Source organism: Asparagus officinalis, chromosome 1, assembly GCF_001876935.1.
Source record: "Asparagus officinalis chromosome 1, Aspof.V1, whole genome shotgun sequence".
NCBI lineage: Eukaryota > Viridiplantae > Streptophyta > Magnoliopsida > Asparagales > Asparagaceae > Asparagus > Asparagus officinalis.
Genome location: NC_033794.1, coordinates 39925446 through 39943134, shown reverse-complemented (window position 1 = coordinate 39943134; position 17689 = coordinate 39925446). Strand labels below are relative to the sequence as shown.

General features: G+C 34.5%; 1 protein-coding gene across 1 annotated transcript; it reads left to right on the top strand.

Moving 5' to 3' along the window:
• LOC109823128 (phosphatidylinositol 4-kinase gamma 4-like) lies at positions 13744-17320 on the top strand. Its single transcript, XM_020389418.1, has 2 exons — positions 13744-15769; positions 16740-17320. The coding sequence occupies exons 1-2, from the start codon at positions 14405-14407 to the stop codon at positions 17115-17117; spliced, it is 1743 nt and encodes a 580-aa protein (XP_020245007.1). The 5' UTR covers positions 13744-14404; the 3' UTR covers positions 17118-17320.

The window sequence follows — 17689 nt, the reverse complement described above, 5'->3', positions numbered from 1 at the left end:
AATCAATCGGGTAACGAAGTCATGTAGCTAGCGATCAGACAAATCGTCCAAGTAACAGAGTTATACAACTAGATGAAATTAATACTTAAAAATCTACAACTCGAGACGTAGTAGGTCGAGCGAAATAATCCAAACAAGGAAACCCTCATGTATATACCATATGTCTCAATTTGTAGATAATTAAATATTAATACTGATCTAGGTATGAAAAGAAATATAACTGGTCCACATCTCACAAGAACCCATAAACATTCAAATAACAAGGTCATGCAACTAGCTATCCTAAAGCTCACTGGTCCACATCTCAATTAAAGTCAACGCTCATATCAACGAATAACTGACTGTTCACAAATCCCCTACGTGTATCCAATCCCGCTACACATGCGGCCAGAGGACTATACGTAAACCGTTTTCTGCCTGGTCCGAACTCAAGCAAAACTCGGGTGACGAATCAAATTCCCACTGACTAAAGTGATGTACACACTTCACTTTAGCCCTACAAACCAACCCTAGTGGCAACACTAACCACTGGCGCGAGCCTGGAAGATACATCAATAGTCTTATCCAATCACATGAACATGGACTTCCCCATCCCAACTCTTCTCGTTTTCCTAAATCAAACATAATCCTCATTGAAATTCGGGTTCACCACCTAAGTCAACACAGTCAACACACCCACACATGTCACTAAGTCTGTTTATGACGCACGAGACTACTAAGTCATGAACTACTAATGGTTATTAAACACAATATGGACAATACATGACAGACATGTCAAATACATTAAATAAATGTAAAACGTGAAATGTGATCATAAACAGTAAAAACATACATGCAGTCCGGTTTCATCAATATCTTGTTATCCAACCCTCTAAACTACTCACACAAAATCATAAATTATTTAAAATACAAAAGAGATAATTCTTTTTGCAAATAAATTCCTTTAAATCATGATAATTATCAAAATAATTCTTTTCCAAAATAATTCCTTTAAAATTATCATAATTTATTTTCTAAATGAATTCATTCTTAATAAATTCTTTTTAATTAATATAATTATCCAAAATAATTCCGTTGTCAAAATAAATTCTTTTAATTCATAATAAGTATCAAAAATATAATTCTTTTGTCGAACAAATTCTCATAATTTACTATAACTCTTTTGAAAATATTATTCATCATATTACTATAAATTATTTAATATTAATCATCAATCAATCCCACACAGATGATTATTACACAAATTAATACGCAGATAATTCATAACAAGTATAAAATTCTAAACAATGACAAGATGAGCAGGGGTTCTTACCTCGGGTTCATCGAATGATTCGACGTCGACGGAGCGGATCTGATCTGAGCGCTGGTGGAACGTGGCAGCGAACTCAGGTCAGCGTTGTTGGTCGGTGGGTGGTGGAGACTCTTAATCACAGGAGGGCACGCGTCCGACGGTTGGACCTGCGCGGGTGGGCGCTGCCGCTTTGTGTTGGCGAGCGGCTCGGGGGGCGTTGAGGGGAAGGCGGACAACGATGCGTCGGCACCAAGCTGTAGACTCGACTGATGCGACGGGCGAGGAGTATGACCGATGGTGGCACGGCGAACTGTGTGAGGAGAGGACAGGCGACTCTGGACGGCGGATCTTGGTGGGTCGGGCCGCGCTTTTGGCGGTGGTGATTCAGTCCTTCAGCGATGGCAGACGCGAACAAGGCGGAGTTGGCCAAGGGCAGCGCGGGGCGATAGCTCAGGTTGGAGTGGTGAGGTGGTGCGCTGCTCGGCAAGCATTGAGGTTCAGAGCTCAGCGGCGCTCGGGTTGGAGGCGGAGGGAGCCGGAGTCTGATCGTGACCGGTGCAGAGGTGGCAGGAGCTCACAGGATGGGCTGGCTCTGAACGGGGGCATTGCCGGCGATTGGTCTCGACGGTGAGGTTCGGGACAGGACGGGGAGAGGAAGGGATGAGGAGATAGGGGTGTGCAGTTGATGTCAGACAAGATGGCGGACCGGTGGTCGCATGTGAAGCAGCGGAGGGGTGGGTGCTGGATCTTGCAAGGTGAGGAGAAAGAGGAGAGAGAGGCGGCGAAAAAAAATCACGAGGGAGAGAGAGGGGAAGCGATGTTATGGGGAAAATAAATAGTTATAATTCATATATATATATATATATATATATATTTATATATTATATTATATTATATATATATATATATATATATATTATATATATTATATATTATATATATACTATATTATATATATATATATATATATATATAATTAGGGTTTAAGGTTAATTATTTTAAAATGAAATTAATTAAAAAGAAATAACTACTGATATTTAAAAATCAAAATAATTACGGGATAATTATCAACAATTAAAAACATACATGTTGTGTTAATAGTAACGAAATATACACATATTGTACAATTAAACGAGAATACTAAACTCAGCCAACACACCCACACATATCACTAAGTCTGTTCATGACGCACGAGGTCATGAACTACTAATGGTTCTCAAACACAATATGGACAATACATGACAGACATGTCAAATACATTAAATAAATGCAAAATGTGAAATGTGATCATAAACAGTAAAAACATACATGCAGTCCAGTTTTATGAATATCTTGTTATCCGACCCTCTAAACTACTCATACAAAATCATAAATTATTTAAAATCCAAAATAGATAATTCTTTTTTACAAATAAATTCCTTTAAATCATGATAATTATAAAAAATAATTCTTTTCCAAAATAATTCCTTTAAAATTATCATAATTTATTTTCTAAATAAATTCATTCTCAATAAATTCTTTTTAATTAATATAATTATCCAAAAATAATTTCGCTACCAAAATAAATTCTTTTAATTCATAATAATTATCAAAAATATAATTCTTTTGCGGAACAAATTCTCATAATTTATTATAACTCTTCTGAAAATATTATTCATCATATTACTATAAATTATTTAATATTAATCATCAACCAATCCCACACAGATGATTATAACATAAATTAATACGCAGAAAATTCATAACAAGTATAAAATTCTAAATAATGACAAGATAAGCAAGGGTTCTTGCCTCGGGTTCGTCGAATGATTCGACGTCGACAGCGCGGATCTGATCTGAGCGCGGGTGGAACGTGTCGGCGAACTCGGGTCAGCATCGTTGGTCAGTGGGTGGGGAAACTAGGGGACAGGGGACGTGTCGAGGGGTTGCTGCGTCGGTCTGCTGTGAACGTCGGAGTGGCTGGGGTTGAGGAACGTACAAAATGCACCCTGCTAGAGACCTCGCCACGCTGATCTGTCGTACGAGCTAGGAAGCACTGTGACAACACCGGCCTCCCATCTGCGCACGCCACAACTGGTCGTAGACAGACCCGCTCTAGACGGCGATCTGCTGCGGCCCGGTTACCCGATTTTGTGGTGATTAGGTGACAGCGACGAACAAGTGGCCCGGGGAATGACCAAGCAGGACGGCGCAGAGCTCACCGGGTGGTTACGAGCAGGGCGCTGCTCCGAGAGCCTCGGCTCAAACTTGGCTTGGTGAGCTCTGGTTGATGCGAAGGGAGCCCTAGTTGAGATGACGGTTGGGAGGAGCGCTCCGGCAGGGATGGGGCTGCTCTGATTGGGCTCGCCGGTGATTTGTGTGGAAGCTGAGGCGGTGGGCTGAAAAGAATGATTACACCGTCTGTTGTGCTGGGTTTTTTAATTCTTTTTATAAGAAACTAGAATAACTGCGAATACTCATTATGCACACCTGAATTGCGGGTGAAGAAGAGGATTGGAGGAATGAGTGATTGTTGTGCTTCTTCAGTGGTGTGTTTATTTGTCGACAAAATTAGGACGATTGTCTTAGGACGACTGGAGCAGACGATAAGGCGATAATGAGACCAGATGAGGGCATTAGGATGGGGGGTCGAAGATCTGAGGTGAGGACGAAAATCGATATTTATTTTCGAAAAATCTTACTGAGAAAATGAGGGAATTTTGAGGAGGAGGGTGATGAATAATGTTGCTGATGGTAGTACTACCTACATAAAGAGTTTAATAATTGACTCTATATATATATATAAATATTACTAACATTACTTTATATCATAACTTATCTCATCTTTTATTATTTTACTATAGTTTTGTTTGATTGATTTTTTTTAGAATATATATATATCTATTTATATAATAACTATATATGAGAAAAAATGGTAGAAACTTATGGGGTTAGGGAGGTGAGTCGGGATTTGATATTTAACAGTTACCAATAGCTCCAATGACAACTTTGGTTCTTTATGAATATCAGTAGGTGATTGTGCCTAAGTCTTTGTATCATCGTACATTACTATGAGTTTGCTTCATGAAGGTCTTGAGCTCTATCTATCGAGGGGTGGATGTACGCGACAAATTACTAGCCACATCTACATACCAAGTTCTCGAGATTAGCAACTGCGTTCCAAGGGTTCTCCATATTCTCTCTCTCCTCTCTTACGTCACTCCTATTCCTTCTCTCTATATACATATATATATATATATATATGATATAAGTATAATAGAAATAATAATCTAATAGTTATACAAATAATCAACACTATACCGAATCTAACCTGTAATGATTATCTTATATAGATAATAATGTAGCAATACTATAGTATAAATAGGCTAAGGTTAATTATTTTAAAACAAAATTAATTAAAAAGAAATAACTATTGATATTTAAAAATCAAGATAATTACGGGATAATTATCTACAATTAAAAGCGTACATGTTGTGCTAATACAACAATTGATACGAAATAGTCAAAATATACACATATTGTGCAATTAAACGAGAATAATAAATAATAAAAATATATTTACTTATATTTAAAATTAAATAATTATAGGATAATTATCTATAAAATAAAACGTACCAGTTGTGCTAATACGATAGTTGGTACGTAATTATAGAAATAATACAACAAATTACATAAATAATACGTACATAATTATACAGCATAATACATGAAATAATACGTAATAGTAACAATAATACAATATATTATTTAAAATAGAACGTAATAGTATCGATAATACAACAGATTAATTTTAGAAATTTTCACAGCACAAAATTAATTTATAAATATTAAAATTATTTAAATAAATATAAAACTTGGATTATATATCATAAAAAATGTAGAAAATCAAGAAAAATATAAATACTCTTTTAAAAATAATAATTAAATATTTTAAAATACCAAAAATTTATTTTAACTAGTATCAAAATTCATGGTCCTTACAAAGGTGGTTGCTGTTCTCACGTGAATTAATCTCTGGAAATAGGGTTTTAACGAGTATATATAAAGATATATACGTCCGGGTTCGAATAGAAGTTAAAACCGACCCAAAATCTGAAAGAATCTAGAAATCAGCTTGATTAGTCGACTAATATCATTATTAGTAAACTAATAACCTTGTCGGTCGACTACTAATGTTAGTAGTTGACTACTAAGACTCAAATCAACTTGTTTAGGAAAATAGTCTTCGGTATTTTGGCTGTAACGTTCCTGTCCAACCTCGGAATGAGGTGATTTAAGATGATTTAGAAACTTGTTGAAGAGACCTACAACTTTTATCTTTTGGGTTTTTCCAGATTCGAACTGTATCTGTATGTAAAACATAAAACCCTTAACTGGTTGATTTTTCTAGGTTCAGGCTTGTGCATGTCGTACACGATTTCACTCCTATATTCATATATATACATTGGATTGATCTCAAATCAATCCCTAGCATACTAAAACATCAATGTATATTATTTATCTCTATATTATATATTTATTATTATTTATCATAATATATTTAAATTTACGGAGTTTTACAATTGACTAGTCGATTGAAATATGTTTTTGTTACTGTAACAGCTAGTTGATCAGTCGACCAAAAAAATCAACTAGTCGACTGATCTGCTTTTTTTGTAATGGCTAGTTTTTGGCTGATTTGTTTTATTTTGGTTGAGAGGCTATAAATAGCCCTCAAGACTTATTTCTAAGATATGGAATAACAAGAGAGTTTTGTCATTTTCTTTTTCAGTTTTAAGAAAGTTTAAGTGTGTTTGTTTATGTGAAAAGAGTTTCACAAATAGAAGGATCTCAATTTTGTTTTTGAGGCGTTCATCCTCAAATCTCTAACTCTATTTATTTTGGAGAAGTTTTTCTAAACTCATCCTCTAACTAATTAATATTTGATTCTCATATATTTGTGCTGGATTGATTTGAGTTTTAATTTGGTTTACTCATTGTTTACACACACAACCACTTGGGCTTAAGTATTTCACATTTAGTATAATCAGGTTGTGAGAGTGTTTTCATTGAGAGAGCTTAACATTTCGTTCTCATTGTCTTGGAGAACAAATACTTTATTCGAACCTATTATGATACGGGTGTATCTTCTCTTCGGAACTTAGCGATCCTCATGGGAGCTTGAGGATAGATGATTCTCATGATAGCATGAGAATAGAGGTGTCAAACAGTACAAGGGAATGCAGGAGGAAGCGTGGAACGGGACGACAAGCAGAAGAATCGAAGTATCCAGTTTTCAGCCTGTGAGTCGACTCATAACAGTCATGAGTCGACTCATCAGGTTGAGTCGACTCATGACTGTCATGAGTCGACTCATTGCTGGTTTTTGAGTTTTGTCCAGTTTTTAACGAGTCGACTCATCTCAGTCATGAGTCGACTCATCGATGGTTTCCCGATTCGTTTGTGTTTCTGTTCACACGAATTCCTGTTGGTTTTGGGTCTGGTTATTTACCAAATTGCCATCCACGTTTGTACACCTATATAAAGGATTGTTTTAGGGTTTCTAAACAATCAAGAGGGAATTAAGAGAGATTCTAATCATTGTATTAGGGTTTAGTGAGAATTGAGAGTTTGTTCTCGATTCTAGTGAGATTATGAGGGAGAGATTGTAATCTTTTGTTCTTCATAATCTAGAAGAATATATTTTTCTTCGCCATATACTGAATTGTGCTTGTATTTCTATCATCTTCTTCTCAACTCATCTTTGATAATTCTGCAATCAAAGGTGCTCGCATGGCAACTCGTATCATATTGTTAAACACGTTGTAATACACAAGAATACTTAGAGGAGTGGTTAGGAAAGACCGGGGTCAATTCCAAGAGGAGTGGGTTGGTTGTAAATCCTAGGAAGAGGTTGTAATTCTAAACACTTGAGGAAGGTGACACAGATAGTCCAACACTTAGAGAAGTGTAGCTTGTGTGATTGACATCGTGTGAGTTGTAAAAGTTATCGGTGAACTTGGAAATCGTTATTATGTAGTAATTGAGATTTAATGGAGATCTCCTCGAGGTTAGGAGCGAAGATGTAGGTCGAGGGTTGACTGAACTAGGTTGAGGGTTGACTGAACTCCGTGATCATATCGTGTATTTACGATTGTCATTTGCGCACTATCTCTCTTTACACCTTGTGTTTGTTTATATCGCCTATTGTCTCTTGCTTATTCTTACATATCTTATTGTATATCATATTACTAGGATATTGCATTATAAGTTTTAGTTTAGCGTCAAAATCGGATTAGATTAGCAATTACTTTATTCAAACCCCCCTGAAGGTACTTTCATTATCAACATAAAAATTTAAATTTAATATAGTCCATTCAAACAAGCCCAAAAAAATAATTAATTACAATGCTAAATCTTAGAGACATAAATGAGCAAAAACTATTAAAGCGAAACTAAAAAATAAATTTTAATAAGAACATAAATTAAAAATACTTAATCATGATATTTTACCACGTACATTCTGCAAACTAGTCATACTCCCTATAAAAGAGGGAGTTGTGGAAAAAATTTTCATGGACTATATTACCCCTATTCTCTTTTGACATTACATTCTAATACTAACTAAACTAAAATAATTATCATTAATTGTTAATTAGTTATATTATATGTCACTTTAAGTTTGTATAATTTGGTCCCTAAAACTTCCAACGTTATTGTAAAACACTACATCATATTAATTATTAGTAATGTATAATAATATATTAATAAATAATTGCATGTCAACAAAGTATTTATGAAAAGAGTAGAAAATATAGAATTGTCCTAAAATTATACCATGAAACTCATATAGGAAAATTACAAAGAACATTCTTATGTTTAGGTAACAAGACAGAGTTACAAACATTAAATTTTAGAAAACTTTAGGATATTTAAGCACAACAAGATACATTATCTAAAATTAAAAAAAAATGCAGCAAGATACAAATGGAGATATATAAGTATACTTTTGGTAAACTATAAGGTATTTAAGTTCAATTAAGCCTATAAAAAATTTGAAACATTTGTTAGTATATGATTCTATTGATAAATAATATTTTTCATACAATATGAGGTCAGTTGCTTAGCTTATATTTATATAGTAAAGGAGATATGGAAAAATTAAAACGTTATATTTTGAACGAGTCTCAATATTTTGAATTATTTCCTGAAATTATATAATTCGCTTAGAAAACTTTAGAAGAGGCTTTTGAATTACTACTGTAAAGTGTTGGACAACGGATAAATATTGAATAAATGAAATCCATGATATCGGATTGTAAAAATCAGGGATATGTATGTAATAATGGGTGTCATATGAGATAATATTCATACATAACATGGCATTGTAATATGTAATCTAACATATTAATGAATTTTAAACATAAAAATTTACATCAAGATATATGCTTAAGATTTTGGAGAAGAATTGTGGCTTTTATGAGTTTTGTGGGTTCCAATTTTGTTTCCCAAATATCTCCAAACCCAAGCCAACAATCAAATTAAAAATGACATGATTTTCTTGATATCTACAAAGGGATACATCAATCAATTTTTGTTAATGATCGATATATCAAAAAACAAAAGAAAATAATATAAAATATTACCGAGATAAAGTCTTTAACCCGATATATTAGCTTATATAGCAATATATTGGCCGATATTGAATAGAAAGCCTATAAGAGCAAATATATAAAGGTTATTTAGGTATTAGTTCCTTAATTTAAATATCCAATGATTATATGTTATTCCCTTAAATTTTTAAAATTGCTCATAATTTTAGGGACTATATTAAATTTATTAAAATTTTGAGGGACAAATTATAAATAAGCTATATTTAAAATAAGAGTTAATTTTTTAAAGATCCTCCCAACTATGATGATTGTCTTAAAAAACACACTCAACTGATTCAATTTGACAAAAAAACCCTTATTTGAGGGTGGTATTATAGATAACCCCTCTCATTTTTAGTGCAAATTTAGAAAAAATCTCTCAACTATATCGTGTCTCATGAAAACTCCCCTAATTTTTTACACTTCTATTAACAAACCCGCTTAACATAGTTACTTCAATATGTGATTTAGACAAAATATCCTCTTGAAGAAAGTAATTTTAATTAAAAAGAAACCCTCAACCGATAATAAAAAGATCACAACCAATTTACAATTCTTTTTCCCTCTATAATACCTCTTTTTGTTTTATCTGGCAATAACAAAGGTAATTCTTTTATGATTGATTGATATTTTGGTCTTTCCAAGTCAAGTACTTGTTACATAATTGATAAGACTCAATGATATTAGTTTTGAGAAGTTAGGTTTAAGTGAGAAAAGTTCACAATGGTTAAGTCAAAATTTTATAAGTTGAGATAGATTATCTACAAACCACCAAAAATTTGGTAGATATCTACTCGGTTTTAAAACAGGGGGGGAAAGGAAGGATTAACATGCCCCCCATAGTTGAGGGGGAGTTTTATAAAATTAACCCTTAAACAAAAAGTATAACTTAAGGCACATATGACATTAATTTTATAAGAGTGAAGTTTATAGCAAGTCTATCACTCAATGAATTGGTTTGAGTTATTTGTCCTTAAATCTATCCTACACATCAACTCTAAAAATCTTTTGCTATAAGAATCTCTAAGAGAAATTTAATATTTATTTGGGATAGGTATATGATCCTTCTGATTCCTCTTACCTTTTGTGATTTGTCATAAATTATTTGACAAAATAAATTAAGTTATCATTTTATATTGCTCACATTCTTATAAGTTTACGAAGCTCATAGCTTAGATATGAGTATTATTGCAGATATTGTATTCTTCTAACTCCTTAAGCTAAATTTTTGGATGTTGTTTGACATTGGATGGATATTAATTATTTTATTAAAATACAATCAATATGAGTGCATAATATGCGCAAATCATTCTCAGACCATATTTTATAATTTTCTGAAACTAAAGAGTAATCATTTTGACAGATCAATTAGTAGTTGGGAATATATAATAAGAGTACAAAATCAATTTTTGGAATTGATCAGACAATTTATATTTTCTTTCTTTATTGAATTTACACATTCTAACTTAGAAAGTTCTAGAAATTTTTTTTTGAATATCCATAATACTTGGTCCCCGAATAAACAATAGGTGGAAGTAATTTTTTTATAACTGACAAAATCCTTAATGACTAGATAAAACCTATCATTTTTATTTGATGAATTCAAAATATTATTTTTTTCATTAATAATAATAGTTTTTTTGGTATTGACTCCTTACATCATTAATATTTTAAAATTATACATTCAAATTATTAATTAATCTTATATCATTAATATTTTAAGGGATTAAACACTATTATTTCTCTAGAAGACAAAATGTTAAGATCAAACATGGAAATATCCAAAAACATATAATATATTATGATAATTATAAAGTTTTTTTGCAACCATGTTATAATAAATAGATAAACTTAAAGTACGTAATTATAATTTTTAATCACGTACAGTGCACGTGCATTCCACCTGGTAATAATAGGAACCCAAGTTTCCAAATCTTGACCGACCGTTGTAACTTGGAGCCGGAGGCATCAACCTGTCGTTTATTGCCCACCTATGGTGGGCCAACCCCATGTGGTGCAATTAGCGCGTGAAAAGGTTGCCGACCCCCCCTCAACGGTCGACGACAATAACCACAAACCTCTATCATTAGTCATTCCCTTTCACTGTTTGCTTTTGTTTTAGCTTCTGTTTGCAACAATTAAACAAAGCTTAGGCGGCTAATGTACCTAATTAATTATAGTTTTATTTCTTAAAGTCACATTAATCTACAAATAACATATATAGGACTGACAAAAGCGCCTGAGAATTTTGAACTTCGGAGCGTGCTTGATGTGAATCCTTTGCTGTATCAAAAATATAGTGGTGGTTGTTCTTTAATAAAGTTGTTGACTCGTTGGTAGACAAGCAAGTCCTTAAAACTGGGAAGCGACACTTTTATTGGGAGGGGTAGCCATCAGCTAGCCCTGAGCATGATTAGTTCCATCTCTAATGTTAGGGTGAGAAACCCGTGGTTAAAGACCAAAAAAAATCTATTGTTTATTGGATAGCTATACAGTTAATTTCAAGGCTAACAGTTGAACATGTCTTTCATTTCATATTATGTGCTTCTTATCATATTTCAATGAGCATGAACCATAATTATCCATTAAATAATAGATAGTTATGATTAAAATTGCAAGCTCTATAATATTACTTAAAACAAAAGCCTTGCTCCCAACAAATCAAAGATGAGATTCGATTTGAGTAACGTCAGCACCTACGTTTCTATAACACTTATTTTCTTTTTTTTTAAGTTAAATACTATTCCTTTTGTTACACCTTAAATTTTATAATTTTTTAAGTAAGTACGTACGGTACGGGGTCATCTTACGGCAACTTCTGTGCAGCTTCATGCGCTTGGAAAGTCTACCGTCGATTGGAGTCAGCTGCAACTTGCGCTCATTTTTCAGTAAAGTACTAAAGTTAAAGTGTAATTTCAAATGTTTCAGATATAATGCTAACTAGTAACTATACTACAAATTATATCACACTACAAGAATTAAACGTATCCGAATTAAATAGAGACGCATGGCAATTTCAGTAAACTGGTGTTTCTCATCGTATGAACTTACGAAAATTCAGTGCAAATATCACTATTCAATCTGCGAGCGTCAAGCTGTGGTGTTATCAATAAAATTAACAATTAGTTATGTTATTTTAAGCCCCCCATAAAGGGTGATTTTTCTTTTCCCCCCAAGTCAAAAGTGAGAAAGAGAAACAAAACTAGTTTAATCCCCCTTGTCCTTTTTCACCCTTTAGCTAATTACGTGATTTGACAGAGATACGCAAAGAGAGCGACGGAACTCGCTAATTTTGAATATTTAAAAGGGGCAAATTGTGAAAGACAGCGAGAGGAGTTTACGGCTTGCTTGCCACGTTAGACGTAGATTTCCCCCTTTATTATTAATTAATTTTATTAAGTATGCTTAATTTCTTTTAATAAAGGTTCGTATCCGGAGGGCCGTGACTTCCGCAGACTGTTTAAAGCTTTCGTCTGCTAGCTAACACGTCATTTTCCGTTACTTTTAGCGGCTTCAGCCTCTGCACTAGCACGTCACCGTTGCCATCTTTATTGCGTGTACTCTTGCAGGTCTAAAATGTCCATAATGCCCTTAAAGTTTTGCTTACAAAATCTCTGCCCTCGTGAGCTCGGAAGGTGTTTTTCGGCACCGTCGGTTTTGAAAAGAACTGGTCAAATTGAATTAATTAATAATGATTAAAATTAAAGTAAACTAAAACGAGTTAGTTTTATTTTATTCGATTTTGATATAAGAAAAACATAAGAAATCAATTGGAAAAAAAAAAGATATTATGACATATTGATTTACTATAGAATAAATAACTTATATTATAATTTATTTCTAGAAAGAATAAGAATAATGTAGTGAATCCTAAACTTCTTGAAAACGAGAATTCTTGTTGGTTTGATTCGATCTACTCCATCAAATATAGCTGGGTAAGTTTTGAAAAATAAGCTATTTAGTATCTAAGAAAAACATAAGTCAAGTCAACAATAGTGATCAAGTCGGCGGATTTGAAGCAGTAACTAGTGTGACAGACAAATCTGATGAAATTCGATAAAATTTAATCTTTGTTTATTTTGGTAAATTGTAGAAAACCAGGTTTAACTTTGAATGATTATAAGAAAACTTTCCTTACTTTCAAAATAGTAGAACCCTCTTAAATATAATCATAAAACCCCTATTTAACATTCAAATCTTATCAGAAAAGAACAATTTTTCACTTCAACCCCATTTTAATTTTTTTATTAAAATCGACCCCTTTTTTTATTTACCAAAACCGACCCGATTTCTTGATTAGCTTCTTAATCACCTTCCTAAACAGTTAGGGTTGCCAACCCCGACTATTTAGGATATTAATTTTTAGGGTTTAAGACTTCTAAGTAGGGTTTAACACCCTCCTAAATAGTCGGGGTTGGCAACCCCGACTGTTTAGGAAGGTGATTAAGCTGCTAATCAATAAATCGGGTCGGTTTTGATAAATAAAAAAAATGATCGATTTCAATAAAAAAAATGGGCTGAAGTGAAAAATTATTCTATCAGAAAATCCTCTTTAACTCTGAGAATTTTTTAGAAAACCCCCTAAATCTCAAAGTTAAAGGGGATTTCCCTAATAACCCCTAAAGTTATTTTTTTTTAAATATTTTAAAAGTTAATAAATGTTTTTTTTATTATTTACGATATTCTGACTTACTCAGCCCTAAAACCTTCTTCGGAAATGGAGGGGCATTTTAGTAGCTTAGACACCCAAGATTATTTCCACGAACCTTCAAGATGAGAAACCCACGTCACCATCATATAACGCCGTTAAAAATCAAACCGTAACGTTTGGTCGGGTCCAAGCGTATATACTGCCGTCTCCTCGGACGTCGACTTCTCCTCCTCCGAGCCCTCCTCAACCCTCTTATTTGTTCCGCAAGACTTTTCCATTTTCTCCTTTTTTAGGGTTCAATTAGTTGCAAAAATTACGAAAAGTTAGCAGTAAAGCTCGGGCCTTTGGAATCGATCAGAGGTTTTAACAGTTAGAAGGAGAGGAAATCGATTCCACTGTCGATCGGTCGATCTTCTCTATAACTGTTTTAGCCCTCTTTGTCTTTCACCGATTTTTTTATTTATTTTTAATTTCTTTAAATTCTCTGGTGGAACCCTAATTCCTTTAAGGGTTCGTTTCAGAATCTTGGGATTAGGGTTTCTTTCATCCCAAGTTCTGATTTTCTCTTTAAATGCTTGATGGGTCTCTAGATTTTCGAGAATATTAGGTTTTTTTTTCTGTAGTATTCCCTCTCTTTTGATTTCTTACTGGAAGCAAAAGGGTAAAATTCCTTCAAGGGTTCGTTTCAGAATATTGGGATAAAGGTTTCTGTCCTCCCAAGTTCTGAACTTGATGGATTTATAGATTTTAGATCTTTTTAGTTTTTTTCTGTAATTTTTTTTTTCTTTAGATTTCTCGTTAGAAGAAGAAATAGTGTAGAAAAAGATCAAGATGTCTTCAGCTGGAGTTGCTGCTTTGTGTTTAAGCCCAATCCTGGAGAACCCAAATCTTTCTCCGATACGATTCGATGGCAGCAGATCTCCTCACTGCTTGCCCGATTCGATCCTCATCTTTCTCTCAGTCCCGGGTTCATCCGTGATCCCAATGCAGGTCCATGAGTACGATTCGATCGCCTCGGTCAAGCTCCGTATTCAGAGCTGCAAGGGTTTTGTCGTCAACAAGCAAAAACTCGTCTTTGATGGCAGAGAGTTAGCGAGGAACAACTGCAAGGTTCGAGATTACGGAGTCTCAGATGGAAATGTGCTTCATCTCGTCATCCGGCTCTCTGATCTTCGGGTGATCACTGTGAAGACTGCTTGTGGGAAGAAATTCAAGTTTCAGGTTGAGTGCAATCGAAATGTTGGGTACATTAAGCATCAGATTGCAAAGAAGGGGAAGGATTTCTTGGATCTCGAAGAGCAAAGATTGATTTGTGATGGTGAGGAGCTTGATGATCAGAGGATCATCAATGATGTGTTTAAGAAAGACAAGGATGCTGTCATTCATTTGCTCGTGAGGAAATCGGCAAAGATTAGGACCAAACAAGTTGAGAAGGATTTCGAGCTGTCAATTGTAGCTGAAGAAGAACCTAAGGTTGTTGATAGGAAATTTGAAGAGTCGAATATAGTTAACAAGAAAGTTGTCGATACAAATGTGTGGATAGAACCTGTGATTGTTAACCCCAAGGTTGAGATTTCTCCAGGGATTGAAGATTTGTTGAAGTCTACATTTGCTGGATTAGAGAAGGGGAACTTGCCTGTTATATCCTCTGAAGGATCAGGGGGAGCTTACTTTATGCAGGATGAATCCGGGCTTAAGTACATTGCTGTGTTCAAACCAATAGATGAGGAGCCAATGGCTGAGAACAATCCCCGTGGGCTTCCATTGTCTTTGGATGGTGAAGGGCTGAAGAGGGGAACAAGAGTAGGTGAAGGTGCATTAAGAGAGGTTGCTGCGTATGTTCTTGATCATCCAATTGATGGGCGCAGGTTGTTCCTTTCTGATGAAATAGGCTTCTCTGGTGTTCCACCGACTGTGATGGCTAAGTGTTTGAAGAGTTGTTTCGGTTCTTATGACGGTTATGGGGAAAAGGGTTACAAGATTGGATCTATGCAGATGTTTGTGAAGAATCATGGGAGTTGCGAGGATATAGGTCCTCGGGCATTTCCTGTGGAGGAGGTACATAAGATATCGGTTTTGGATATAAGATTGGCGAATGCAGATCGTCATGCTGGAAATATTTTAGTTCACAAAGAAGGGGAAGAAGGACGTATTATGCTGATACCTATTGATCATGGATATTGCTTGCCTGAGAATGTGAGTTTTCCTCCACTTCATTCTTATCACATTATCATAAATGCTTTCTGTGATATATGCAGTTTGATATATGCTTTATTTCATATATATAATTAGTTGGGGGTGTTTTCGTTTCTTAGATAGTCCTGTCATTTGAAAAATTGTTATCAATTTAGGAAGTTGGCGTATTTTTATCCTTACCAAGTTATAATAAAAACCAGGTTCTTACACTGTTTACGTTTCTGCATGTATTCCTCAATGTGGATTATCTTTTAGGCTGTTCCATATCAAATTGCACAGAAACCTAGTATGTTATAAGTATGTTATGTTGGAAACAGGAATCGAGACATGTCAGTAGAATCCTACCAGTAGGATGTTGTTTAAATATGCATTAGCGCACAAGGAAGGTTGAAGTAAACGATCGAATTTAGGAATATAAGGGACAATATAGATATTTGACTGTCTAAACAACCATCTAGTTAATTCTGCAACATGGACAAGTAAACATCTTCTTTCTTGCAGTAAAGTATCTGAAGATATCATAATGAATTTCACAGTTCTTCATAGAAGTATCGAATTATCAGAAATTTTAATGAAGCATGGCAGGATTCTTGCATATATACTTTTTCAGGTCATGTCATGCATTACATTTGAGCAGGTTTCAGAAAAGTCTTATATAGCATGTTTCCAACATATGAAAAACACAAGCTTTTGTAGGTTTATGTGTCACTTCGCCTTTTTCCCTTTGCATAAACTTCTTTGGTGACCCTTGAATTCATTTAATAAGGACTAATTATTTTTGCTTCCATTATACCTTCACAATTCTGGCACCAATATGCATAAGCTTAGAAATCATTTGCAATCCTATTTTCAAGCATTTGAACCCTAAAGACAACAGCAAACTAAACCTTCAACGGTGCAGTAAAAATGATTGTGAAAACATGAATCTTTGTGTTCAATCTCTCAGTTCTGATTCCTATACTCGATGCAGTTTGAGGATTGCACCTTCGAATGGCTCTACTGGCCTCAAGCCCGTCAACCTTTCAACTCAGAAACTCTGAGGTACATAAAATCTCTTGATGCAGAAGAAGACATCAATCTCCTCAAATTCTACGGATGGGAGCTGTCCCTAGAATGCTCGCGCACTTTGCGCATCTCAACAATGCTCCTGAAGAAGGGAGCAAAGAGAGGTCTCACTCCCTTTGACATTGGAAGCATACTGTGCAGAAAAACTCTGAAGAAGGAATCAATTATTGAGGAGATTGTCCGTGAGGCTAAGGATTCTGTGATTCCAGGCACCAGCGAGACTGCGTTTTTGGAGTCGGTCTCTGAGATCATGGATCGTCGTCTTGACGAGCTGAAGCTATAGAGGAGGGGGTGGTAATGGTTCGTTGTCAGTATTATGGTATAATATAATATAAATATATAAATAAAATAGCCTGGTTCATCCGCGATTCCTGTATTTGTGTTGTTTGATAGATGGATTTGGAGGTGTTTGTAGTTGTAAGTATTTGTGGACAGTTTCCTATCTGTTTGTTAAATAAATAGATGGTTATTTTTTGTAGTTCTTCACGGCATGAGCATTTCCACTATTTGGGCTCTGAACAAAATAGCTCCATCCATGATCAGAAACTTTTGAAATTATGTAGATAACGAAGTGATTAGTTTTTCTTACATACAATTGATAACTATCTCTTTCAGTCATAAGGGCTTCTTGCTTCATTAATTATAATTGGTTCCAGTCCCTACTTGTACCTAAACTTTTCAATTTGTCCCTTCATACCTTGGAATTGTATTTAGTCTCATTTAACCTTCTAAACTACCAAGTTCGTTTTTTTGTTACCTCTGAAATATGTAGAATCTCATCTTACCCTTGAGCTACTAAATTTGTACCTTTGTTATCCTTTGAACTTCCGCTTTGGTACCAAATTACCGCCTTCC

What these genes read in the sequence shown, in the direction of transcription:
- LOC109823128 (XM_020389418.1), top strand. Translation starts at nt 14,405, where the DNA reads ATGTCTTCAGCTGGAGTTGCTGCTTTGTGTTTAAGCCCAATCCTGGAG. An exon ending in GATATTGCTTGCCTGAGAAT is followed by an intron (nt 15,770 to 16,739) that starts GTGAGTTTTCCT and finishes TACTCGATGCAG; the next exon opens with TTTGAGGATTGCACCTTCGA.